This window comes from Monodelphis domestica, chromosome 7 (assembly GCF_027887165.1).
Source record: "Monodelphis domestica isolate mMonDom1 chromosome 7, mMonDom1.pri, whole genome shotgun sequence".
Lineage (NCBI taxonomy): Eukaryota > Metazoa > Chordata > Mammalia > Didelphimorphia > Didelphidae > Monodelphis > Monodelphis domestica.
The window spans coordinates 257,947,334-257,974,713 of record NC_077233.1 but is presented as its reverse complement, the minus strand read 5'-3'; the positions used below and the strand labels follow the sequence as shown (position 1 = coordinate 257,974,713).

General features: G+C 38.8%; 2 protein-coding genes and 1 long non-coding RNA gene across 6 annotated transcripts in view; 2 read left to right on the top strand and 1 right to left on the bottom strand.

The window, feature by feature from the left end:
• Window positions 1-13,283, bottom strand: part of APTX (aprataxin) — a 31,740-nt gene extending 18,457 nt beyond the window's left edge. The window contains exons 1-3 of one of the 2 annotated variants that reach the window (XM_001373143.5): window positions 13,197-13,283; window positions 4,370-4,836; window positions 1,941-2,090 (exon numbers count right to left, since the gene is read on the bottom strand). In XM_001373143.5, the coding sequence (XP_001373180.2) occupies window positions 1,941-2,073 (133 nt within the window). In that variant the 5' untranslated portion in view covers window positions 2,074-2,090; window positions 4,370-4,836; window positions 13,197-13,283. Of the gene's footprint in view, window positions 1-1,940; window positions 2,091-4,369; window positions 4,837-13,196 lie in introns of those variants that run through there. The other variant, XM_056806674.1, reaches the window with a different exon arrangement.
• On the top strand, window positions 4,834-7,566 carry LOC130455640 (uncharacterized). 2 transcript variants are annotated; one of them, XR_008913746.1, is made up of 3 exons: window positions 4,834-5,304; window positions 6,147-6,223; window positions 7,100-7,566. It is a non-coding gene; the product is annotated as an uncharacterized LOC130455640 (long non-coding RNA). The 2 variants fall into 2 exon arrangements; XR_008913747.1 differs by having other exon boundaries at window positions 6,147-6,895.
• Window positions 12,117-25,002, top strand: LOC100014880 (dnaJ homolog subfamily A member 1). Of its 2 annotated transcripts, none has more exons than XM_001364323.5 (9): window positions 12,117-12,775; window positions 14,256-14,397; window positions 14,729-14,906; window positions 18,688-18,792; window positions 19,677-19,904; window positions 21,363-21,477; window positions 22,369-22,484; window positions 22,798-22,898; window positions 23,471-25,002. In XM_001364323.5, the coding sequence occupies exons 2-9, from the start codon at window positions 14,266-14,268 to the stop codon at window positions 23,687-23,689; spliced, it is 1,194 nt and encodes a 397-aa protein (XP_001364360.1). In that variant the 5' UTR covers window positions 12,117-12,775; window positions 14,256-14,265; the 3' UTR covers window positions 23,690-25,002. The 2 variants fall into 2 exon arrangements, with proteins under 2 accessions (XP_001364360.1, XP_056662651.1); XM_056806673.1 differs by lacking the exon at window positions 12,117-12,775 and adding an exon at window positions 13,408-13,549.
• The last annotated feature ends 2,378 nt before the right edge of the window (window positions 25,003-27,380 follow it).

The following is a 27,380-nucleotide window of genomic DNA, read 5'->3' as shown; positions in this document are numbered from 1 at the left end:
TGCTCACCGGAGAATGTTCTGGAGAATCAGTCTGTTCTCTCCTGTTGGCCCAACTGTGCAGTTAACGGTCAGGATGAGCTGGTCACTGACTGCTATCAGCATACACCAGCCATCTCCTACAAGGCTTTGGTGCAGCCTCATCTCAAAGAAGAGAAAAGGCTTCTCTGTGAGGCAGCCACAAGGATCTTCTTCCTGGTCTGAACCCACTTCCCTTTCCTGAAGCTCCCCACATTTCCAAGCGCCTCCCAAGCCTATCTGAGAAAATGACGTCCCTGGGAGGGTCCTTCCTGATTTCTCCTTTTTCAATTCTCAAAGCTGAGCATCATCCTACCACCCCACCCCCAATTCTCCTCTTTCTTTTGTCCCGAACCACTGAGCCTCAGCCATTGCTCTCAACCCCTTCCCTTCTCGCCTCTTTCAGGACCTCATTCTAAAATATAATCTCAAGCACAGATAAGGGCTAGGAGATGGGTACATTAGGTACCAGGAGGCCTAGGGGGCACCAGGCTGCTCAGAGTGAGGGATGAGGCTTTGGCAGGCGGTCATTTCTGAGCTAACTATCACTACACCATGGAAGGTAGATGGATCTTACATGATGATCCACTGGCAGAATTTTAACTCTCCAAACCCTCCATTGGTCATCTGCCCCAAGAATAAGGGGTCCTCAGCCTGCCTCCAAACGGCAGGGCTTGTGGGCTCCGGGCAGGAGGCTCAAGACCAGGGCATGGAGGTTTTCATGTCTGGAATCTACTTCCCCTTAGTCACCCCTTTTCCCCAGTGACACAATGTCTGACCCATAGTAAATGCCAAATAAATGCTTGACTAACTGATGCATGTTAAGCATAAAACCTAATTACTATCCACACAGACATTAATAGTAATAGTCTCCTAACAGGTCTTTCCACCTCCATTCTCCATCCTACAAACTGCTGCCAGACTAATCTGTCATTTACATATATGGTCATGTTATTTCTCTGGGAATCGAGTTCAGAGCTGTTTGCATGGTTTTCAAGGTCTTCTACAATTTGGCTCTTCTAATAAGATGACATTTAGGAGGAAAAATACAGGTAAAGTTCTATTGGTTCAAAAATCAATTTTAGCATTTCAAGACAAGAGAAGCACAGCTCAACAATGATTTCTGAGAAAAAGATCTGGAGGGTTTGATTTGCCTCCTTTTTGACCTGGGTTAGCTCAGCTCTTCTTAGAGGAAGACCTGATGTCCCTCAGCTCCCAGAGGTCAGACACATTGCTATTGAATTTTGAAAGACTTAAAAATTTGATCAATACAATGATCGACCACAATTCAGAGGGCTCACAACCAAGCAAGTTATCAATTTCCTGACAGAAAGGTGACAGAATCAAGATATAGATTAATATATTTTTTAAACTGCTAATGAAGGAATCTGCTTTGTTTGACTATGAACATTAGCTATAATGGTTTTGTTTTTCTTTTTCAGCAGAGGAAAGAAAGATGAAGGTAAACAAAAATAAAATTTTAGTTGAAAAAATTTTTCATTTTTAAAGATTGTTTATTAGAGAGAGCAATTTAAGTCAAGTGATAAGGTTAGAAGCTAGCGAGCAAAAAATTCAATCTCAATAGCTAAGACCTCCACCTTGGACTACTGTTAATTTGACCTCCCATAATTTAGTCTGGTCACCTTAGAGTTTATCTTTTTCATCCCAATGGGAATCTGAAATCTATTTATTGTCTTCAAGGGAATGGACAATTGAAATCAGTCTCATAATCATGAGATAAAGGAAAAGTGTTAAATCACTAAACTGATGGACCTGGGCACTTGTGGAAAACTTCAACATCTAGATTTTCTTTTAGGAAAGCATTATCTAAAACCAGCAACTCTTCTTAACTTGATACTTCTCAAACCAACCCTGTAGTCATCAGGTGATACAACAATCTTTTAGACTAGTGTAGCCATTATTACCTTGTTGCCGAGAGCATTTCTTGTCAGTTATTTTGGTCTCTGGACCACGTCCTATCACCACTGTTTCTAGATGTGGCAGTCTGATTCGTTGATGGCAGTTGTCCTGCTTCACTAACCAGCATACCTGCGTCATTGACCTCAGATAACAAGCTGAAAAAGAGCAAAAGAAAATGAAAACTAATTGCATTAATATGACACACACATAAGTGGTTGAGGCAAGACAAACTGTTTTCTAGGTAGACCAGAATTTCCCAGTTTCCTGGATATCTCTACATGAAGTTCCCAAACTGAACTTACCATATTCTCTAAAAATGTCTTCCTGACTTCTCTGTTTCTCTCAGTAGTACCCCAAATCATCTGGGTCACAAGAGGTTCAAAAAATAATGTTATCTTTGATTCCTCCTCTTCCCTATCTCCCTCCGGGGCAGAACGTTTCTTGTCTTCCACTTCTCTCATTTCTCTTTGTATTCTCTAAATTTTTGGTTTAGTCTCTTTTTCAATTATAAGGATCTTTTTTTAATGTCAAAAAATGTCATTGACTACATACAACATGACAGTGATTTTACTATTACTATCTGTTAGCATATGCCTGGAACAGAATAGATTCTTCGTAAATGTTTACTGACCAATTGACTTGTATCATTAGTATCTGGAAAAGTATTACTATAATAAGAAGCTGTTTATAAAGATAGCAAAACTTTTAAATAAACTTTTGCTCTATCATACATTTGAAAAATAGTAAGACATTGTTTATTCTAGAGAACGTATGTCTGTTTATCTGTGAATCAGATACTCACAGATTTTGTTCAAAGCTAAATAAAGACCAAAGTGACAATGCTTGGTGGATATACAGATTCAAGGACCCCTTGCTCCAAATGGTTCAAGTGTTGGGATCCAAGATTTAAAGTACTAAGTACAGGAATCTCCAGTCTCTTGACTGCTTCCAATTTATATAATTAAACTTCATCTGATTAAATGTCTCCTTGCCCTGCATGATCATCCATTTCAATATAACTCTCAATAATACTTTAGAGTCTTTCAGCTCCTTAACCTTCTACAAATCATCAAACTAATTTACCTCCACCACTCAATTCTGTCCTTTCAAAAAGGCAGCCCGATACACTAGAGGAATAGATTTGAAATGGAGAGGATCTCAGTTCAAATCCTGATTTTGTCACTTACTACCTGTGAACTGGGAAAATCACTTAAGCACTCTGGATCTCAGTTTCAATTATAAAATGAGATGCCTTTTCTATTCTATATCCTTAATTTCATAAAGCCTTTTCTTTTCTTGTGTGAGTATCCTTGGGCAAATGATTCAACCACTTTGAGAGCTGATTTACTCAAAAGTAAAATAAAGGAGTTTAGTAATGATCTCTAAGGTTCCCTTGAGCTTTAAATTCCACATTCAATACTGCCAATTCATTCTATTCATCCTTTAAATCTCATCGATTCTATGAGGTTTTCACTCATAGATTTTACTTTTAATTATATTATACAAAATATAGGCGTATAAAAGCACTAATTAAACAACCAAAGCTATTTCAAGATAGTCAATGATTGCAGGCCAAAAACTAGATGACCACAAAAGTCTTTTCTTGTTTAAGAGTTTCAAAAGCTCCCCCTAGCTAGCAGAATAAACTACAAAATCCCTAGATTAGCAATCTAGTTCTTTTGCAGTTTTCTCAGGTCTTAATCCTTGAAACCTTCATTGTTCAAGGCGGGGAGGGGGAGCTAGCTAAACATTATGCAACTATTCAGTCATGTTAGTTCTGCTTTCGTTTCTTTTACATTCACTACTTCCTATTTTTAGAACGAGGTAAATCCCTTTCTCTAGTTCCTGAAATCTTTTCCTTCCTTAAAGGCCCTTCAGTGCTCAGTATATAGTTAGCAGTTCATAGCTGATTGATTTCTTCTACCACTGTTTATACTCCTTTGTATATGTAACTTTGCAGTTATCATATAACTTATATCACTGCCTTCTCTAACAAGCAGTACTAGATTGTAAACTCCTTTAAGAGGAAGGAGGCACTGTCTTTTTTGTCCCACTTTAGTAGCCACAAAGTAGGCTCTCAATAAATTTTCGTTAATTTAAATTTCTACTCTAAGATCCTAAAAGTACTGGTTGATTGATTGTACACAAGGACAATGTTCTATTACAGCAAAACCTGGATAAGCACTATTTCTGGGTGCTCCCCAGATAGATTTATTTTAACAGGAGCTCCAGAAATAAGAAAATCTTTTTTTAAATGGGTGTCTTTGGCTCTCTGCTGCCACAGCTTGATTCGTCCTCCCTCCCCTTCTAGGCCCCATTTCCTAAGGAAGTTGACGCCCCGCCCCCACACGCTCGCGTGTGTGACCACCGTGAGACTCGTTCTCTTCAGATCGAGACACAGCCACAAATAGCCATGAAGAAGCAGGTGGCTCACCTTACGATGTTAAGTGAAACAGTTCCCAGAAGAGTGGAAAAGCGTTCCCCCAGCAGGCACTTCTGCTGTAATTCCGGAAGTCCCTTTTTATAGGCGCCCCCCCACCCCGCCCCACACGCGCATTGAAATGACATCACAAGGAAACTGTCCCAGCACTCTTACATGGGATTGGCCAGGAAGCGAGACCCCGCCCCCCTCCTTTGTTGCGCTCTCGGCCTATCCTCAAAATGGATGGAGGATGGCTGAAGAGGATGCACCGTTTTTGTTTCGGGGGCGGTTCCTGCCCGGGGAGCAGAAGTCCTTTCGTTCCGGTCCGTTACACTTTCTAGTTCGTCTTTCTCCTTAGCGTCGTGCTCCAAGTACTCTTGAAAATGTCCTAAAAGTCCCTTCCTCGACAATAAAATATGGGCGTTGTAGGAAGCTATCCGAGGGGAAGCTGCCTCATCACACCCAGCGTTGACCACGCCCTGAAAAACAGTCAAACAAAAGAGCACAGAAGCTGTGATGGACCATTGTCCCGGTGGCCGAGGCTTCAGGTTTATGAGTGATCTTTTATGGGATACACAATTGTTCAGCTTTTAAAACAGAAAAATGAGCTGGATCCATAGGGAGGTTCTGGACATGAAAGCGCCAATATTGCCAATTATTATACCTGCATCCTGGGCCTCGATTTCCTCATCTGTTAAATGAGAAAGTTGGATCTGCTAAGTGCTACAATGGTCTGGATTGTTGGACCTGAAGCAAGGAAGACATTCAAATCTCACCTCAGACACAGGGACTAACAGTTTTCTCAGCAGTAAAATAAAAGGGCTGAACTCAGCGGTCTCTAAGGGCTCCTTCTGGCTTGAAATCTTTGATCTTAAGCACAATCACTCTGCTTTCTCTTTTACAGAGGAAGGAGTAGGAAGACCTGCATATTTTGGCAGTTTGACTGAGTAAATCACTTAATTTCTCTTAGCCTGTTAAGTCCTTTGTAAAATGGGGGATAATAACCACCTGCCTTACAGGGTTGCTATAAGGATAAAATGAAATATTTGTAAAGTATCAAATAAATACAATTATCATTTGTATAGTACCTTCCAGCTTTAATGGGGTGTGGAACAGCCAGTAATTGCAATCCAGCAATCCAGCCCTAATTTGCCTCAAACACAAGTTTCTAGAATTGTGTCTATGTGCCTATTTCTGGAGATGTTACTGAAAAAAGTTACTGTTTCCATGGAGGCAGAAGTGAATGCCAGAAGAGTCAATTTGCTGTAAACCCTTTTAAGTGTTATATAAATATTAACTATTATTATCTTGAATATACAGGTCTTTTTACCCCTTCTGTAAAAGGGAAGTGAGGATGGTTATATCAATTTAGAATCTTAGATTTCAATCCAGAAGGAAACTAAAGCATGAAGAGTTTGTGACTAACCTGGGATTACATTGCTAGAAACAGGAGAGATTTGACTCTAGGACAGCGGTTCTCAACCTCTCTATTTGTAGCAATGAGAATACATAATGTATATCAGGTATTTACATTCCGAATCATAACTGTAGCAAAATTACAGTTTTGAAGTAGCCACCAAAATAATTTTTTGGTTTGGAGTCACCGCAACATGAGGAACTGTATTGCGGGGTCACAGCATTAGAAAGGTTGAGAACCACTGCTCTAGGACTTCATGACAATAGTTTCAATTCATCAGCATTTTACAGCTCTAATCTTATTCCCTTATCCCTTTGTTCCATTTCCATTTATAACTAACAAATATTAATACTGGATTTCTCTCATCATTAGACCATCTTTCTCAGTGCTACCTAATCTCCAGTCACGGTTCTTTATTTACCCTGTCATAATCTTGGATTCCAGTCCAGGTGAGCTTTTATTTTATTTTACACAAAAAATAAGGCCACCATGTGACTTCCTAGACATCTCCTATACCCCACTGCAGCTCTTTTTTATGTGTCTCTCCACTCCGCAGTTAAGAGTATACTTTTCTTGAGGACAGGCATCATTTTGTATTTGTATTCTCGACATTTAGCACAGTGCCTGGGCTATAATAAACACTTAAATCCTCTATTTAGCTAGCTATCATGTATCTTATTTCCTTACTTCTTTGCTGCTATTCATGTGCTGCTGAATGCAATTTCCTCAGCTCTGAGAGCTGGATCTACTACCAATTTAAAATGCCTAATTTCAACTGCATCAGGTTAAGGTTTTTATTCCTTATTGATTGACTTACCATGATCTTCCCCTAAATTAATTCAAACCTTTTCTTCTCACCCCATCCCCTTGCTCTCAGTGGAGAGCTTTATTTGCTACTTTACTGATAGTAGCTCAGCTGCCAGGACAGTGAACATAGCCAGGGGAATCCAAGATGTAAAGAATAACCATGGCAACTAAGCAGCCTTTTACCCAGAGTTCACAGGACCCCAGACGTTTAAAACTGCAGTTAGTTGAGAATGCTGGGAAGAAGGAGGAAGGGAGGAGAAATCCATCTTGGCTCAGCCTTCAGGCTGTTAGAGCAAAGAAGCAGCACTGCTGTGGTGAGTGTCTGGAAAGGCAGAAAATAGAATAAATGTACATCACCATTTCCTTAAAGGAAATTCAAGAATGATGTAGGAGGGCCCCAGGCCTGAATTCCCCAGGAAAATAATTTCAAACAAAGCTTGTGGAAGGGACAGGTTGCAGAGAGGGCTGGTAAGCCTCACATACACTGAATTTCTCTCACCTTCCTTTCTTCTTTGCAGATTTCTATTATCTCTTCAGAACTGGAACTATTCATTACCTATTTTCCCTTCCCAGGGAGGAGAGAAATGAAGAGAGGAGTCTATTCTGTTCTTTATCACCTGCTATACTGGGAATGGAATTTCAAACAAATTGTTTCTCAAATGATTACTGTCTTTTTGCTGCTTATAAATTTATTCCCCTTGATATTAAAAAAATAGTAGTCACCAACACTGATACGTGTGATTTAATGATCGGGCTAAAAAGAGTTTGGGAGGAATTTTTCCCCTTAAAGAGACCAGAGTTTTTCTTCCCCTCTTTTCAGTGAAGCTGAAGTAGGGGAAGGGGGAAACCCTGAATCCCATAGGCATGTAAATCATCTTCTAGACCTAGATGATCAGTCAACTAGTAAGAGAAAACATTGGAGCTATATATTTTTATTACAACCAGGATAGTCATTATTATTGTATCATGAGCCTTCTGTTTTATGTGTATTTTGCAGCACCTGGCCTATACCTCCCCCACCTCCCACTCAAGATCACACCACCAGCCTCCTGGATTTGCCCTTCAGAGTTTTCTCCAGTTACCTGGCCCATGCAATCCATCCCAGGACAAGACCTCAACAGCCACCTGCCAGCTTTCTTGGCCTCTATGACCTTTTCCAGCACTATGCAGCCCCAAGACAAGATCCCCTTAACCTCCAATCCTGTAAGGGCCTTTTCCAACATGATGCCAAACCTCACTCCTTATCCCCAATTGCTTGCTTTCTCCCATCCACCTCAACATAAGCCTTAATGTCCTACTTTAGATTTGTCAGCTCTTTACACTATGTCCTCTAAAGGCCTATTCCTTGTTTAACAAACTACTTTCATCTTAAAACTCTTTCTTCTTTATTCCTTCCATTTCATGGCACTCTTTGAATCCTGGCTCCCACTAACTGACACTGCTTCCTTCTCTAACCTTTCTAGTACTGGTTGCATTTCATTCATACCCCCACATCAATGACTGTGGTAGTAGTTGGAATGCTTCTTGCTCCTTATTGCCAATTCTAGATTCTATTTTCTATCACTATCAAAAGGATCTCCTCCTTTGAGGTTCACACTTCAGATTTATCCCCCAATTCAGATGATGAAGGCTATTATGTAATGCACTCCAGGACATTATCTTCTTAAGTTCAGTGCCTGATTTATACTGTTTTCTCTACAACTCTTGAATTGTTATTAAATGACTTTAATATGCACATTGATGCTCCCTTAAGTAATACTCTAATGTCCCATTTCCTCAGTCTACAGACTTCATATGATCTATTCATTCCATTCTTTCTAAGCTGCTCACAGAAATGATCATACCTTTGATCTTGCCATCACCCACAAGTGTTTCACTTTAAAGTTCAAGAACTTCCAAACCCTCTATCTGATCATAATCTTTTACCATTCTATCTTTCCCAATGCATTACCACACCTATGTTTTTTATCCTCACATAACCTGTATTCCCTTCACCCTTAAATTATTTCCCAGATTATTACCTCTTCACTAGCCACTCTCTACTATTTAAATCCCATAGTGAACAATTTAACTACATACTTTTGAATTCCTTGCCCTTGTCCTATCATTGACAACACCATCATTTGTCAAAACCCAGCCCTGGGACACACCTATATTCTTCATCCTCTCCTATTCATGTGCTGACTAGAGCTGTAAGAAATCATAAAACTACATTAGATCCAATATGAATTTGTTATTTAATCTAACTAGACCCTTACTGCAACAAGGTAATCCACTCTTCTCTAATTCTCTATTCCACTCCATAACTATACCAAACCTTCTTGTATCTCCTGGAGCTTTCCTTTGTATACTCTTACCCCAACTTTCTCTATTGAGGATCTCAGCTCATATATCACTGAAAAATTTTAGCTTATCCAACAAGAGTTCCTTTTCTCCATACCCCCTCTCAATTCATCTTCCCCTACTGTTTCCTCCTTCAATAAGTCTCTGATAATGAGGGTAGCCCTTTAGCTTGCCAAGAATAATACTCCATGTGCAAGGCTTTTTTCAAGGACTGTGGCTGAGAATCAAATGGGAGGCATAAGATAGAGGGGATGGCAAGTCTACTGTTGTTGTTTAGTTGTTTCAGTCATGTCTGACTTTTTGTGACACCATTTTGGGTTTTCTTAGAAAAGATACCAGAGTGGTTTTGCCATTTTCTTCTCCAATTCATTTTACTGATGTGGATCTAAGGCAAATAAGTTTAAGTGGCTTGCCCAGGGTTCATATAGCAAGTGAGTATGAGGCTAGACTTGAACTTAGGAAGATATGTCTTTCTCATTCTGATCCACTGTATCCCCAAGAGTCTACTGAGAGTTGTACTACTTCATCATCCTAAGAGAGTTGGACATCATACTTCCCTAAAAATATTCAATCACCATCACCTTAGTGTTATAATTAAAATTATGAGGTTGCTAGTAGTTTATAACTTTATTAAATCAAAGTAGTAGTAGAGTAAAGAGAGGGAAAGGTAGGGGAGAAGTAGAGATATTCTTAGCTTACGAATCTATTGGCTGCCATGATGGATTGAAGCTAAGCAAGGGTTGCTCAGCTGTCTAGGATCCAGCCAGACCTTGACAGCCTCCTTGGTCTCCCCTTATAAGCTGTTTTCTCCACCCACTAGCTCTCATACTTCACAGCTAAGGAACCAACCATAGTTTCTTAATTTGCCTGGGCTGCCCAGGGGGGATAGTGCCTGTGAAATCAGTTTCCTAGTTTGTTGGTCCCTTGGTTCTTTAACTTCCTTTCTCTGAAGGCTTATCTACACCTGAATTTACTCAGTGGTCTTTGACCTCCAGGTCACTGAGAGACCACATTAAACAAAGCGACATAATGGAGAGAGAAATTCTCTTCCATCATTAGGAAGGAAAGGTCTCAGAAGTAAGTAGTTTCTCAGATGCAGATGTCAGGAAGACAACTAATTAGGACAGAATTTGGGTATATTTCGGTTTACTGTCTCTGATCTTTCCTTATTCCATCTCCAGCTCAGAGAATCTGCCCTCAAAGTTCCTGTCCTCCCCAAGGGGTCCACTTGTTCCAAGGAAATGGTTCAGGTCGCCCTCAATTGGCAGGTCTCTATTTTGTGGACAGTTCGGACAAATCCTTCTTGAAAAGGCCTTTGGAGATGAAGGTGTGATATTACTGGGAAATGCCTTTCTTATGAACCATATGAGGGTAAACCTGTAATTTCCCTGGAAGAAAGAGCATCCTTGAGCAATCCTGAGTTCCCAGATGAAGTTATCAACGTTATCCAGCCATCAACGAAGAGGGCAGCTCCTCAGCATAGGCCCCAAAAGGTGCATAGATTTGGTACTCTCCCCTCTTTTTCTACAATGGGCTCCCAGGAGGAAGATGACCTAGTTAGTGAGCTGGGGAATTGAGGGGGTAATGGTGCAGAGATAATCTCTGTATCAACACTAGCACTAAGACACTTTGCACAAGAGACTTAGCTAACTTGCTGCAAATGACCATAACCACAGTGATGGTGAACCGTTTAGGGACAGAGTGCTAGGCTCCCAGCCTCCACCCCCCACACCCCAGAGACCACACAACATGCCCCATCAAATGCTGGGTGCACCCTGCCACACACACCCCTTACCCCACATGGGAGGAAGAAAACACTTGAATTGGGCTGCTGGGTGGAAGGGCGGGCTATGTGGAAAAAAATGCCATCAGGAGATGTGGAGAGGAGGAGGGGAGCAATTCTACCTGAGTCTCTCTGCCTTTTTAGTAACAAACTGGGGGGTAGGGCAGCCTAATGCCCACAGAGAACACTGTGTGCCATCTTTGGCACCTGTGCCATAGGTTAGCCATCATTGCCCTAACCTGACCTGATGAGGATGCTATGTTAGAACTATCTGTGCTATGGCATAGATGTTCCTGGTACTTCTGGCCATGATCAAAGAGTACCCACAGTGAAATGAAAAGATTTACATCATCCACCACATGGACTTATTAAGATTTGGGACTTGGTCCTTACTTACATAGGACTGTTGGTCTTTTTTCCCCCTTAGCTTTTATTTACCAGATTAGCTGTTTAGTAATGCCCTAAAGCCATTTAGATGGTGGAAGGTCAGGACTTTATCCTCAAGAAGTAGCCTACAATGGTAGCAATCTGCCCTGTAAATAGTAAATATTTTAAAATTTTTTCCTTAATAGTATCCTTAGACTTAAATGGTGGAGAGTTTAGTTAAAACTCCTCAGTTCCCTTAGTTATTAGTTTAGCTTCAGGTGGGCATAAGTACAAAAGCCAGTTATTGAAAAGGCAGGAGTAAGAATGCTTAACCAGCATACCAGCATGGTCAAAACAACAGTAGGGAAGCTGTGCTCAGCTGTTTAAAATTTTTTTTTCCTTCCAAACCACCAAAAAGGCTTTATGGTGAAATGAATAATATCTGGTCTTAGAATCCTTAAGACCTGGGTTCAAATCTTCCCTGATGCTTACATGTGTGAGGATCTTGTGATCACCTAATCACTCAGTCCCCCAAGGCAACCCTCTATCATTTTAAATTATAGATGGGTTGCCAAACTGCCCAGGTGGAGAGAATTTTCTTAAAAAAAAAAAAAACATTGTTATTTATTTTCCAGTTACATTGTTTAAAAAACTTAACATTCATTTTTAAGAATTTAAAGTTTCAAATTCTTTCTCACCCTTTAAGAGGGCAAGGGATATTATATAAATATGACATCTATTACCACATATAAAGTCATTCAAAACATATTTGGTGGAGAGAATATCTATATTGAGTTCCCTAACCGATGAGAATACGAATCTAGAATCCTATCTCTATCCTTGTTAACCCAGATGGTTAGCCCCAGTAGGTGCTGGTCGATTTAGATTTAAGTCCCACTTTTCCAAATTGGTAACTTTTTCTATCATATTTCTTTTGGGCTGAAACGTTTGAGTCTCCTTTAATCTCAGTTTTTGACTTTAAAAAAAGCAAATGTGAGACTTTGGCATGATAAAACGGGAAGAAATGGGGAAATTTGTGAGACCATGTGGAAGCCATTATTCAACCTTCAGCGTCTCGAGCTGGAAAGTTGCCCATAGTGCGGAGAGAGAATCCCGGGCCAGAGGATCCCCAGAGTTCCTCTCCATGGCCAGGTCTTGCGGCCTTTCATTGGCATAACCAATTTCCAGAAAGGATCTCCGAGTTACCAGGGGAAGAGATGGAGAGGAGATCGAGAACTTTCTCCGGCCCGAGGCAGCAATTCCGCCCCTCCCCCTCCCCCATCTCCTCCCTAGCGCCCGCGGCCGCGAAGTCTCCAGCATCAGCCTCCATCTTCTCTTCGGGTTAGAATATTCCGGAGTCCCCGCCCCTCTTGGTTACTGGGGTAACCGCTGAGGGAAGGGGGAGAAGCAGAGAAGAGGTGGAGCAGGGGGCGGGACTTCCTGAGGGTGACGCGCCCACTCGGCTACAAAACTCGCCGGATGCGACGCCGCGAGCGGAACTTTCCAGAAAACTCGGCGAGAAGCGGAGGGTAGCAGCTGCCGCTGCCTGAGCTCCGCGCCCAAGACCTCGCCCCCCTCCCCCCATCTTCTCTTTCTTCCACTCGCTCCCCCAACATCCCAACCGGCTCCTGGGCGGTCCCCTTTCACCCCACCCCGAACGTGGGCATTTCGACACCCGGCGTACTGCGAGCGTTGCTCCCCGGTAAGTCCATCCCTTTTTCTTCACCCCCCACGGCCCAGCTCCACACCCCTCCCCCACCTCCCCGGGGCGCCGATGAGACCCGGGGAGGCAGTTGGCACCTTTCCCGAGGCTGCGGGGGCTGGTGCCCTAGATTTCCAAGGGGTGTCGCCGACGTTCTGCAGCTTCGGCGCTAGACAATGGACTTGGCGTCTTCACCCGCCACCCCACTGCCTCCCCCGATCCTCCTCTCTTCCCTCACCCCGCGAGGTCATTCAGACTTCACCGCCCTAGCCGCTCACCGTCCCCCTCCCCCAATCCTGGTCCCCTCGGTCCGTGTCGGGGTGGAGGGTGGGGGAATATTTGCGGGGGGGATGGGTTGCGGGCGCGCTCGCCTAACTTGCGGGCGCGTTCCCGCTCCTACCTCCTCTTGGATGATAGTTACCCTGTTGTGGTGGGGTTTGCGTATAAACGCTTCATCCCTTCCAAGCTCCCCTCGCCCTTCAGTTTCTAGACACCCATAGCGGTGGTGACCTCAAATCAGGTCAGCAGGCACTTCTAAAGGAAGGGGGGGAGGGAAACCCCAAATTTTTGCTTCTTCCGGGGCTCCTGGGAAGGCCTCCTGTGGACGCACTAGACTTGAGAGGAAGCCATGGCCGACGGACGACAAGATCCGAAGAGATAAGCATTCTGTATTAACCTCCCTTGGGCTTTGCTAATGAGGGAGATGGAAAGAATCCCCTATGCCTCGGCCATTGAGGCGGTTTTAAGAAAGAAAGAAACCTCGTGGTTTGCTAGGTAAGGTGGTCAGGTGACTACTGACAAATAGCAAAGGATTAAACTGGCCACTACGGAAACCACTGGTTTAAACGACTGTTTAATTGAGAGCCCCGTCAGTGTTTATTAATCGCCTGTTATGTTCCTGGAACTATGCCAAGTGCTGGGAATACAAAGAAAGGCAAAAAACTAATCCTTGCTGTCAAGGAGATGCCAGTTTAATACAATTGTGTACAATCAAGATATATTCTGCATAAATTTGAGATAATAAGAAAAGGCACTATCACTGAGGGGCATCTGGAAAAGCTTTTAGAAGGTCTAGTTTAGCTAGGTTTTGAGCCATGAAGTGGCCTTGAGGAGGAAGAGAATTCCAGGTCTTGGAGGAGTGGAAGTAATTAAACGTTGACCGTCAAGAAACTGCATAGAGGCTAGTTTCGCTGGAGGGGGGAGGAGGATCAAGGCATAAGAAAAATCTATAACCACTTATCTTATTGTAGGAAGGAAAAAATAAAAAAATAGACATTGAAATTTTTATAATTAAAAGCATTAAAAGGTTTGCCTATGTGCTAGATTAATTGCTATTTTCTCTTATGTGGGTTTTTGGAATGTGGCCCAATGTTGGCTTGGTTATAACCAATTCTGAAAATACTCTTGATTAGATGTTCTCAATTGATTTCAAGGTGAAACTTAAAATTTAAGTACCTTAAAGTTGTGATTTTGATTTCAGGCTATAGAAAATGGTGAAGGAAACAACTTATTATGATGTTTTGGGAGTAAAACCCAATGCCTCCCAGGAAGAACTAAAAAAGGCATATAGAAAACTAGCCTTGAAATATCACCCAGACAAGAATCCAAATGAAGGCGAAAAGGCAAGTATTTTTTAAAGAGCTTTAAAAAATTCTTAGTATGTGCCAAAAGGAAAAAAAAAATCTTTTGATATGATTAACTTTGACAATGTATTATTAATCCTGGTTTTTTGGGGGGTTTTTTTTGGAAGGTCCTAAATTGAAATTCCTATTAAAGTTTTGTTTCTGTTAATTGACGTAAAATATAGTCCTTGGCTTTGGGCATAGGGGTGTGTGTGTATATATAGAACTGCTTTACTAGTTTAATATGAATCTGATATATGTGAAACAAATAGGACTTAGATTGTTAAATCTCATTACAACTACTTATTTTAGTGTGGGTTTTTTTTAATAGTTCAAACAGATTTCTCAAGCTTATGAAGTGCTTTCTGATGCAAAGAAGAGAGACTTATATGACAAAGGTGGAGAACAAGCCATAAAAGAGGGTGGTTCTGGTGGTGGCTTTGGTTCTCCAATGGATATCTTTGATATGTTTTTTGGAGGAGGTGGAAGAATGCAAAGGGAACGTAGAGGTAAGAAAATAAGGTTTTGTCCATCTCAAATAAGGATAATCCTAGCAGCTAAGACTAATTGGGAGAGCTGATTGTTAAGCTTCAAGTTTATTCAGGTACAGCAAAGTATAATTGTAATGTCACACTAACTTTAATGTACTTGAAATTCATTAAAACATGAATACTAGCACACAGTCAGATAGGTACCCTATACCCATCCTGTGCAGATTTTTTTTTTAAGCCTGTATTGGTTAATTCCCAATATCCAATCTTGGATTTGTCTAGCTTTGTGGGATTCTTAATGTGACCTGACTGAATTATCCCTTCTTGTTGGCTTTGTTAATCTGCAATTTGAAAAGCAAACAATATTTAAGCCATTGACAAAATTTGACCAGCAAAAGAAATAATGCTATCTGTGGAGAATTCCCTCAGACATGACATTGATCACTGTTCTGGGTCTACTCATTGAATTTTTATGTTTGTGTTTGATTTTTGTGAGCTTTTGCAGCTACTTCTTCATTGTTCTTTCTCTTCGTTGAACAATTTTTTTCCCAAAGGAAAAAAATGAAACCCTCAAAACATGCATGGTCCTCCAAAACAAATTCTACCTTTGCTCATACTTGCAGGGTGTGTGTGTGTGGGTGCATATTTTTATTACCTTATAGTAGGTAATTGGTATTGTGTTTCATTCTTAGACTTCTAGACTTGAGGACTTATCCTTCATTGTATTTTAAAGTCATTTTTTCACTAATTGTTGCCATTGTATGCATTTTTCTAGTTCTCACTTAACTCTGTAGTCTTTAAAGTTTCTTTCCAGACTTGATATTTTTTAATAAAACTTTCTATTCATATATTCTTATTTAGTTCTATTCATTGAGGATAGATTCTGTCATGTACCTCTCTCATTTTAAAATTTGTATACAGCAAAATATATCAAGCAATTTGCTGAAATTAAGGAATAATGGCAAAGGTGATATCACTAAACATCACTCTGATTTAACATTCAGTCTTCTGAAAAAGGGTAGTTGTCCTCAGATTGTTGGTGGAACTTTAATCACAAGTTCCTTTATAAATACTCAAACCATGTCTTTACTCCAATTTTCAAATTATTAAAAATCATTGACCTAAAATTGGAAAAATTAAACATCCTTATTGAAAATTGGAGTATTTGGCATTCTGGTGTCTCCCTTTTTTTTTTTTTAACCCCTTGGTCATATTTGAACCCAGATCTCCCATCTCTAGACCTGCCTCTCAATCCACTGAATTGCCTAGCTACTTCCTCATGATTTGTTTTTCAAAGATGTGCTTCTATCTCTGTGTTGCTGTGTGCGCTAAGTTTTTTTGATTTTTGTTTTTCCAGGCCTGGTAACTTTGAAGGCATTTGGGCTAGGTGTATTATTATATCACTCAAGCACTTTTAACTTAACTTTTAAGCTCTTCACACTGAGAAATGTAATTCCTTTGGTAGATATTTAAGAGTTGGAAGGGTCTTAGATTCATTTGGTCCCACTCCCTTCATTTTATAGTTGGGAAAGAGCTTGTAGAGGACAACATATCAAATTCCATATCATACTTTGTAATTGAGCAAATCATTTAATCTATCTAAACCATTGACTCTTAAGATTGGTCTGGGTAATTTCTTCTTAAGATTTTTATTTTATTTTTAATTAAACCCTTACATTCTGTCTTAGAATCAATACTGTGCATTGGTTCTAAGGCAGAAGAGTGGTAAGGACTAGGCAATGAGGGTTAAGTGACTTGCTCAGGGTCACACAGCTAGGAAGTGTCTGAGGTCAAATTTGAACCCAGGACCTCCAGTCTCTGCATCTGGCTCTCAATCCACTGAGCCACCCAGCTGTCCCCCAAATTTTTTATTTTCTGTTTAGTCAATTCATATTGATCAAGAATAAAATTGACCTCATTGCTTTTTTGAATTAAATTATCATGGAAAGTGAAGATTTTATTTCTTTGCGAGTTCTAGTAACTTTCCAGAAAATTGTGATTTCTTGTTAAAATTATGTAAACCCTGGTTTTGGTGTGGCTTTCTGCTAGTTAAAACGCTAGGTTTCCACTCCCTCCATAAAGTAGGGGGAGTTGTCCTATATGTCCTTTCCGTCCTTAAATTCCATGTTCTATGATCCACTACTCCTTTCATCTATTGTTCTGGTCATGACCACATCTCTTTTCTGTTTATGATGTCACAAGATTGGTTAAGAGCTCCTGTTTCTTTAAGAGCTTTTTAAGTTCTCAGATTATATTTTTTAAAAGTCAATATATTCTAAGTTAGTGGTAATAGTGATTTAAATGTAAGAATCCAAGTTCCAATTGAAAAAGGAATGAGGAGCCTTGATTTGATAGCCATTTTTAATGGAGGGGACACTTGATTTTGGACACAGTTCAGTAGACACGGGGTATGCCAAGTTAATCTTGGGCTTTATTAATTAGAAGCATAGTATCATTCACTATAATGATAGTCTCGGTTTGGGTTCTATTCAGATGGCAGCTACAATATTTTCCAGCTTACGGTATTCAAATAAAATTAGCATTTGGAGTGATCTGTGTAGTAAAACATCATTTGAAAATTAATCTCTCCCCCACCCTCAAGAGCCTGGGGAAAAGAGTAGGTCTCATCTTTATAATATTTTGGAGACCTCTACAACATTGAACATCATTATATTTCTGGGTTAGGATGCAGGCAGGAAACAAATGGGTTATTATAACATTGGCAGGCAGTTTTAGCTCAACATTAAGTTAGAGCATTCTGCTTCTTGAAGATTATTAGCAATTATTTTAGAAGTTGCCAAATGGTGACTTGCCAAATCATGTCTTTTCTCATGTGAATTGTTTTGCCAACCTTAAAATTATATTAGGAGAAAATACGCAACATAACTCTAGTTATTTAAATTAATGGATATGTACAATAAATGTTATAAAATGCGTATACAAATATACAATGTATGTCGACTTAAACAGTGATCTCCAAAAGAGCAGCTTTTCTCAAACCAAATTGTCCTTGGCATACCTTGAGATTTAAAATAAAACATTTATATAGGTTTGCAAAATGCTTTGTATATAGTCTCATCCTCGCAACCCTCTGAGAAAAAGGTGCTTTTAAACTGTTTTCCAAAGAAAAAAGCTTAAAGAAGTCAAATGACTTTCCCAAGGCCATAATATCATTAAGGCAGAATTCATAATTCCAAGTGTGAATGTATGATTGAAAATTTGTTACCCCCAAAAAAGAACTACATATTCCCAAGAGCCCATTGACTTCCTGTTATTATGTACTTCCTATAGGCAGAGGATAAAGGGCTCTTGGTCCATCACTTCAAAAATTCTAATACTTAATGCTGTGTGTATAATAAAATCCAAGAGATTAAAAAAAAAAAGTTGTAATAAAGCTTAGGATGGGATTAAACTTGTTTCCCATGTTCTACTAAAGGAATTTCACTATAAAAGGTATTCCTAAGTTTGGCTTGAACATTCACATAAGGGATCTTTTCTCCCCTTTGGATGATGGCAAATTTTAAAAGTTATAAATGAGACTGGATTCTAGGAAATAAGAGGATGTGAAAGCAATATGATGATTCTCTGGATTCTTTTGAGGTGGTAATTTCAAACTCTGGCTCTCTTATCAATTTAGCTTTTCCCCCACAGATTCCCAGTTAATAACATGTACCAGGACATACCTGGAACCAAATTTTTTATACTTTGCTGTTCTGGCGATACTAAGTTATATAAACATAAGTTGAAATTTAAAATTAGATTATATAGATACTTGAATAAAACTATTTACTGGTTGCAGGTAAAAATGTTGTTCATCAGTTGTCGGTGACCTTAGAAGATCTATATAATGGTGCAACAAGAAAACTGGCTTTGCAAAAGAATGTAATTTGTGATAAATGTGAAGGTATGTTTAAATTTTTTTTGTCAACATAACTGCAAATTCCTGTTTCTAGAAGCTTTATTTTCACTTTGAGATCTTAACTCAGAGGAGTGAGCAGGAAATGTGTCCTAAGAGTTTCTTAAAAGAAAAGAGGGTTGGGGTCATGCTGGGGAAGAATAGTTGGGATAGGTGAAAGAACTTGTTGAGGGTTAGATGAGGATTTTCTTTCTGTTTCAAAATGAATATATATATAACAGCATTAGTTGAGGGGAAGTATGGGTGAAAAGGGAGAGAATAGTAGGAAGTAGCAGAAGGCTAGGTTTAATACTTTACAATTAAGTTATTTGAAAATAGCTAAGAATTCAAGACATTTGTCTTAGAAAAGAGTAGAGCAGGGACTGGTACCTGCTCTGGGGAAGTCCTTCTGTCCCTGCTCAGGGCTCCTTCCCTGACCTAGCAGGTAGATAAGGGTCCTGTTTGGATGAAAAGGGTGATAAAACTATAATTCTGGTGAGGTGAAAGATCCCTGAGCTTTACTATTTGTCTTGCTTCACCCTCTAGCCAACCTCCCCACATTGACATTGCTAATTTATCAGCTCCAACTTTAGAATTCCAGCTGAACTTTTTTTTTTTAAAGTTATTTCTCTTCCCAAATAGAATACAAATTTCTTGAAAGGAGGAACCATCTTATCTTCCAGTGTTTTATCAGAATGCTTAGTGCATACTAAGTATTATGAAATAGCCTGTACCTTATATGCCTTTTCAGCTTTCCAGATATTCCTGTTTGTGATAGTGCGTTGTAAGAAACAGTGCTTTGAGGTGTGTTGGTATGTATCTTTAATATTCAACTGTATGTAATAAACCTATTTAGTTTGTTGAAAATTAAATTTTTTTTTTCTGTGATTTAGGACGGGGTGGTAAGAAAGGAGCTGTAGAATGCTGTCCCAATTGTAGAGGTACTGGAATGCAAATAAGAATTCATCAGATAGGACCTGGAATGGTTCAGCAAATTCAATCAGTTTGCATGGAATGCCAAGGGCATGGGGAACGAATCAGCCCTAAAGATAGATGTAAAAGCTGTAATGGAAGGAAAATTGTTCGAGAGAAAAAAATTCTGGAGGTTCATATTGACAAGGGTAAGTACTTTACCTACCCTGGTGAGAAGATTGATACCAGGATTTAATAGGCCTATATTTTGTTTTCTTGAGTAATTTTTAATTTAATTTAATTTAATTTAATTTTTTAAACCCATACCCTCTGTCTTGGAGCCAAGGCAGAAGAGTGGTCAGGGCTAGGCAATGGGGGTCAAGTGACTTGCCCAGGGTCACACAGCTGAGAAGTGTCTGAGGCCATATTTGAACCTAGGACCTCTCGTCTCTAGGCCTGGCTCTCAATCCGCTGAGCCACCCAGCTGCCCCCTTGAGTAATTTTTTAAAGCCATTAATCAGTGCTGAATTTTTAAAATAGAAAGCCATGTTCCAATTTCCAATCCTGTGTTCCAGTTTTTGGTCACTGTTATGCTCACTATGTAGATTCCACATTTACAAAAGGATATCCCATGTCATTTCAGAGTGAAACTAACCAATCTCATAGTAATCATGTTATTCTGAATATGGATATGCTTATCAATAGATTTAGGTTTGGTAACCTGAGAGAAATATTCAGAACCCTAAAGTACATGTATTGTGAATATATTTTGGCATTGTTCTATTTGAATGGTCATGGATAGGACACAAGTCAGAAAGCTGGAGTTAACAGCCCTCCTCACATTAGCTACTGGAAATGTTAAATGCCTTTGACTTTTTAACCCTTACCTTCCATCTTGGAATCTGTACTGTGTTATTGGCTCCAAGGCAGAAGAGTGGTAAGGGCTAGGCAATGGGGGTCAAGTGACTTGCCCAGGGTCACACAGCTGGGAAGTGTCTGGGGTCAGATTTGAATCTAGGACCTCCCATCTCTAGGCCTGGGTCTCAATCCACTGAGCTACCCACCTGCCCCTATGCCTTTTTGACTTTTAACAGGCTTAACTAGAGGGAATTGGTAGACAGCTGCCAAGTAGCAATTTCTATTGATTTACTAAAAGTAAAGTTAGGTGTTCACTGATTTTTGGACTTGGACATTTATCATCATAAAACATTTAGATTGGATTTAAACTATGTTGTGCACTGCATGAGGCAGAAACTGTTCTATTTAAACTGTACATCTTTTGCAATTTCTTTTTTTTTTTTAAACCCTTACCTTCTGTCTTGGAGTCAATACTGTATATTGGCTCCGAGGCAGAAGAGTGGTAAGGGCTAGGCAATGGGGGTCAAGTGACTTGCCCAGGGTCACACAGCTGGGACATGTCTGAGGCCAGATTTGAACCTAGGACCTCCCGTCTCTAGGGCTAGCTCTCAGTCCACTGAACTACCCAGCTGCCCCCATCTTTTGCAATTTCTAATTAAATATTGTACTTAATGCAATTGGCAAAATTTGGTTCCTTTTCTTAAGAAAACTTAACTCTTGGGACTTACTGTTTCCCCTTCACCTGTTAGGAAATATTTTTGTGTTTTAGAACTTGTTTCAGGACCAACTCAATAAATTATTTGTTTTAGGCATGAAAGATGGTCAGAAGATAACATTCCATGGTGAAGGTGACCAGGAGCCAGGACTTGAGCCAGGAGATATTATCATTGTTTTGGATCAGAAGGACAATCCTATATTTACACGGTAATAAATATCAATGATAAAATTATCAGGGAAGGGAGAAGATAGTTGTGTTTGAGCACTTTACTGGGAATGAATGTTTTCCTTGATTCATGAAATCACTACCATATTCCTAACAACTTAAGAGTTTGTGTATAGAAAGTGTGACTTTTTCACCTTAAACTATGTAATACCAATTTTTCCTCATAACAATGAATAAAATTAGGAGCTATGTTTTGTGACTTACTAAAATCAGTCTTTAGTATTCATCATTTCTGTGAGAACAGGTTAGCAAGCTTGAACATTTTTCTTAAAACATTCCACATTACAGAAATTTTTGTTATTAGGCATTTGAAAAGGGGTTGGGGGAAGAAGCTGTCCATATGGCATAAAGGAAAGATAAGTGTTTTAATTTTGTACACATAGTTATGAGCATTGCTTTTCCCCATCCCACCTTTTTTGTATGATATGTTCTTGTTTTGAAACAACTTTTATGTGTCTTTTACCTCGTATGGAGTATCTTGAGAGAATTTTTCCTTATTCTATTCTTTAGAATTTTAAAAACTAAATTAAAATAGGATGATACAGTTTGTTAAACTTTCTGGAAAGGGTTGTTTTTAAAAAGCAGTAAGTTCTTATTAACTTTAAATGGCCACAAAATTATCATACTGTTAAAAATTTAAACTCCATTTATTCAAGCTGATCCAAATTGCTGATTTTAAAATGCATTATTAATGATACATGTAAAACCCAGATGAATTGTTCATTGACTGGGGAAGGGGAGGGGGGAGAGGGAAAATATAAATCATGGGAAAATATTTTAAATAAATTCAAAATTTAAAAAGCAGGAAATACTCATTTGGATTCAATAAATAAAATGCATTAATAAGTATGTGATACATTTCTTTGATTTAGTCGGGGTGAGGACCTTTTCATGTGTATGGATATCCAGTTGGTTGAAGCATTGTGTGGTTTTCAGAAACCAATATCAACTCTTGATAGTAGAACTATAGTCATTACTTCTCATCCTGGTAAGTAATCAGTGGTTAACCTTAAAATCACTTTAAGGGAAGATTTAAAGTTAATTGGGTGTGGGGTGGGGTGAGGGAGTTTGGACTTTGTTTCTGGCTGGCAATCATCTGTATATCTCATGATGAAGAAATTTCCAAAAAAAAAAAAATTTAAGTGGCTTTGGTTTTCTGGTGGCTTCTCAAAAGAAAATTCTACAGTTGGGAAAGGACCAAAAGCAGTTGGGAAAGGTCCCCCCCAAAACTGTAATTCTGGTTATCCTTTTTACCTTTTTTTCTTTTAATAATGTTTTTGACCGTGTTTTGTCACTTTTAGGTCAGATTGTCAAACATGGAGATATCAAATGTGTACTGAATGAAGGCATGCCTATTTATCGCCGACCTTATGAGAAAGGAATTCTCATAATTGAATTTAAGGTAAATTGCAAAAGGAATATCTTAAGTAGTTCATAAATACAAAAAAATTAATACTGAAAGTAGGTTATGTAAGCAAGACAGTTGACTTTAGAGGGAGACAAATATTTGCCTTTCTACCAAAACTGGTTTTTTTTGACATCTAGTCTGACATCTGAAATTCACCTTGCTGCCTCCTCCCAAATCCCCTTGTGGTTAAGAAGCAATAATTAGGTTTAGTACCCATAGTTAGATTCCAGAGTAGATTGGTTGATTTGGCAGGGACCTTTCCATTTTCAGATGAAACTTGGAGGTCCATAATTTGCCCAAGTTCTGAGTTCTGTTCCAGTGCCTTTTATATACCATGTTGCTTTTCCATATTGCCATGCTTTATTTATTATATTATTATATAATATATTATTATAAAAGTACGTGCCAGTACTTTTATTTAGTTCTTAAAACATTTGTTATAGGCCTAGAAGAAAAGCCTAGGATATTAAAGTACTGTGCTTAAAGGAAATTTTAGATATTATCATTTGTGACTTGAGCATGAGAATAATTTTTTTTTTTTTTGAAAACCCAACATTGATTTCCAGGTAAACTTCCCAGAGAATGGCTTTCTTTCATCAGATAAGCTATCTTTATTGGAAAAGTTACTGCCTGAAAGAAAGGAAGTGGAGGAGACTGAAGAAATGGATCAGGTAGAACTGGTGGACTTTGACCCATCTCAAGAAAGAAGGCGCCATTACAATGGGGAAGCTTATGAGGATGATGAGCATCATCCCAGAGGTGGTGTTCAGTGTCAAACCTCTTAATGGGGGGCCAGTGAATACTCTTCATTGTAATGCTGGCTTTTGTATGCAATAGTGAATGAGTGAAGGACTACAATCATCTTACACACTCACTACTAGCTATTGTTTTTGTTGTAATATTCAACTATAGTTGTGTTTTGAAAAGTTAATAAAATCAGTAATATAAAATGCTGACTTTGCAATTTATGATGTTTAGTGTGCAAGATAGTTTAACATCGTTAATTATTTCCTTATGGTAAAGAAACCTCAGAGCATTTTTTTCATGACTTGTACTTTTTTGTTTCAATGTGTATATGCAGTGGCTTAGACTGAGGTTTGATTCTTGATTGACTAAATGTACACACGCATTTATAATTGTTAAGCTCTGAAATTAAAATTTTGTACTGAATTCACCATCAGAAAACTTTAATATGTTGATGTTTTGTTCTGTATGGTTGCTTGTCATATTGGGATTTGTTGTGCTGCTTCTGCTTTTGCTGTATTGCCTAGGTATTGTCTGTATTTAACAAATAGTTCTGAGTACATGTGGTATACCAAGGGTCAGTTTAAACCCTATTCTTTAGGAAAGTATTTAATTTGCAGTTTACTTATAAAACCCCAAATCTCTCCAGATTTAGGGTTTGAGAATAATTTTCTTTCTGTTTTTGCCATTATGCTGTTATTTTTTTTTAAATGCTAATCAAAACCAGCCCTACCTCTGACTCTCTATTCACTGTAACAGGAATCCTGATATTACTGTTGGGTGTTGCTTGGGGAACTAAACTGGGGAAGAAAGGGGTTACTCTTAAATGTTGGTTGGAGATGGGACTCTATGTACAGTGAATACAGGGTGATAGCCATCTATTTAATTTTGCTCTACTACGTTAACTAGTTTAATGTTTTACCAGATTACAAACAAAGGGTCCTTCCTGTATAGTAAATATAGGATGAGAGCCACTAATTTTAAGTTTTATTTTGTTATACTTAGGCTAACTAGTTTAATGTTTGTAGCTTGACCGTATAAGCTGTAAATGTTGGTTTGAAGGATTTCTATTGCCATCAGCAAGATCATATGAACAATCTGTAAATAGTAAAAACTAAGTTATGTGGGCATCTTTACAACATACTGTAATTGCATAACATTCTCAATTAGCGGATCTTTCAGGAGAAACCTGGTTGGCAAATAAAAGTTTATTTAGGATGATATGTAGATACTTAATATTGGGCCTGTACAAGTAAGAAAACTCCAAAAGTACACAGAACTTTACATTCAACTGCTTATTAAGAATGAAGAGTTAAACTACAATAAATATAAACAATAACTTAAGCAAGAGAAATGTCTCAGTGGATTGTAGATCAAAAGGGGAAGACATCTCCCCAAATTTTCCTGACTGGCTTTATATTCCCATTCTAGTTTCTGGCTCAGTGGCATAAGCCCAAAATACGCCACTGGACCACTGTGCTTAGACTTTTTCTGAGAAGGTCTAAAGAGCCTCTGTTTATTGGCATTTAATCTAACAAAGTGAGTGGGAAGCTACAAATAAAAAGAATTTTTTGGAGATTTCATGATAAATGTCTCCTTGTTACAAGGTGAGCAAAGCCAATGGACATACATAATATTAGGCCATCTGGTAATAGCACCTATAATTCTCTACCTACTGGGAAGGGGAAGGTAAGTTTCGAATGTCCTTTAGACTCAAAGCTGAGCTAAGGATTCAATTGTTCATTAATGATTTCTCTAGTTAGTGAAGCACCTCGTGTAAAGAAAAGACAGTCACCTTTATTTTAATGGACACTGTTTGACTACAACCAAGTGGAAGCTTAAAATACAGATATCCCTTCAAGTTTAATGGGACAAAGTAAGGAATTGGGAACAGGAATGTGGATAAATGAAGGGGAAAAGAAGTCGGTGAAAAAATAACATCTTGATTCTGGGTTGATTTTGTTTGCTGGCCACTTCAGATATTCCCACCCACTTCTTCCTAGCTATTCTGCTTTTGTGTCTTGATCGTTTGGTTAAAACCAGGAAAGAACAAGCACTGAGTTTTGCTTTAAGTAGTTAAATCAGTGGACTCTGATTACTGAAATAATAGCTAAGTTTGGACACACCCAGGCCAAATTTTTTTAGGTGATTACATTTAAACTTGGCGATTTCATAGCCCTTGCTATGCTTGGATGTGCCTGTGCCCCTTAACTTCTACAACTGCAAACATTTCCCCAGTTGCTTTTATCCTGATAGTCAGCAGGTGCTTCGTTCCTCACAATATCCTTTCTCAAAACATAAAGTTCTGACCTGAATCTTAAGTTTCTCTTAATGGGGATGATTTTTTTTTTTATTTTGGGTATCTCCAGTATCCTCAACTGGGCTTCTTAGATTATATATGGTCAGAACCCTTAAGCATCCTAAATTTGTTTCCTTGTTGGGGCAAGTGACTTGCCCAGGATCATTCAGCTAGGAAGTGCAAAACCAGATTTGAATCACAAAACTTCCTATTTCCAGGCCTACCTCTATTCACTGTGCTTCCCAGTTGCCTCTTCAGCCTCTGAGCTAATCTTTCAGGTTTTTCCATTTTATCACCATCTCCTTTGATGCAATGCCTAAATTTAATGAGCTGTGCGACCACAAAGTAGTTTTAGGCAAACGCCATAGAAAATGTGAGGTTAGAGGAAAATACACAGTTGAGTAAAGAAATCTATTTCACTACAGGGAAATAAGGAAAAGGGAGAAGAGGAGGAATAAAAAGGTGGATTAAGGAGAGATTTGGCCCTAAGCAAAATTAAGACTATCCCAAAATAGAAGCAGATTTTATTATGTAAAGAATTGGAAACAAGATGCTTACCTAGTGGGGAAATGAATGATTTGCAGAACACAAATGTGATGGAATACTACTGCAATAAAGTGGGTGAAAGGTTCAGAGAAACCTGGGAAGACTTCTCCAGATTGCTGTAGAATGAGCTAAGCAGAATCACAATCATGTAGTGACAATATTGTAAAGACCAACTTGAAGCTGATCATTGGAATAACTGACCACAATTCCAGGTATTTCATGAAGAAATAGCTTTCACTCAACTGAGAGCTGATGGTACTTACTGAGATTTTTAGAACATGTGAGAATTAGTTTTCCTCAATACATGTTAAAGGGATTTTTTGTTGTTTTTGGAAGGTGGGGTGGGAGATTGATTAGAGGAAGTGGGAAGGACTGAAAAGCAATTTGGAATTATTCCCCAAAAGTCACTTTGACCTATTGCTACTAAGTCATAAATCCTAACGTTAAAGACTGAGGGAAAAAGCATGCAATCTATTCAGCATTTATTAGTCTATAATGTCCTTAATGATGTATACAAAAGACAATTATAACAGCATTTTCTGTAGCGCTATAGACTTGGAAACACATAAGTGATACTCATTTGGGAATGGTTGGATAAGTTGTGACCTGTGAATTTAATGTGGTAGAATGTTTTGCTAATAGGAAATAGCAATTATGAAGAATTTTCAGAAATTTAAGTAGGCTTGCACAAAACAAAGTAGGCTCATGTAAGAATCAAACAATTAACATGACTACCATAATGTCAAGAGAAGGGATAATTTTTTCAATCTTTCTGCTACTGTTGAAAAGCATGCAAAAATCTGTTGGTCTCCCTAGTAGAGATGAAAAGTTAAAGGAAAATGAAATGTAACTTGAAATACATAAGAAAAAAGTTTTAAAAGGAAAAC

Coding starts and splice junctions, on each gene's coding strand:
- LOC100014880 (XM_001364323.5), top strand. CDS start 14,266: ATGGTGAAGGAAACAACTTATTATGATGTTTTGGGAGTAAAACCCAAT. Junction 19,905..21,362: donor GGAGGTTCATATTGACAAGG/GTAAGTACTTTA, acceptor TATTTGTTTTAG/GCATGAAAGATGGTCAGAAG. Junction 21,478..22,368: donor GACAATCCTATATTTACACG/GTAATAAATATC, acceptor TCTTTGATTTAG/TCGGGGTGAGGACCTTTTCA.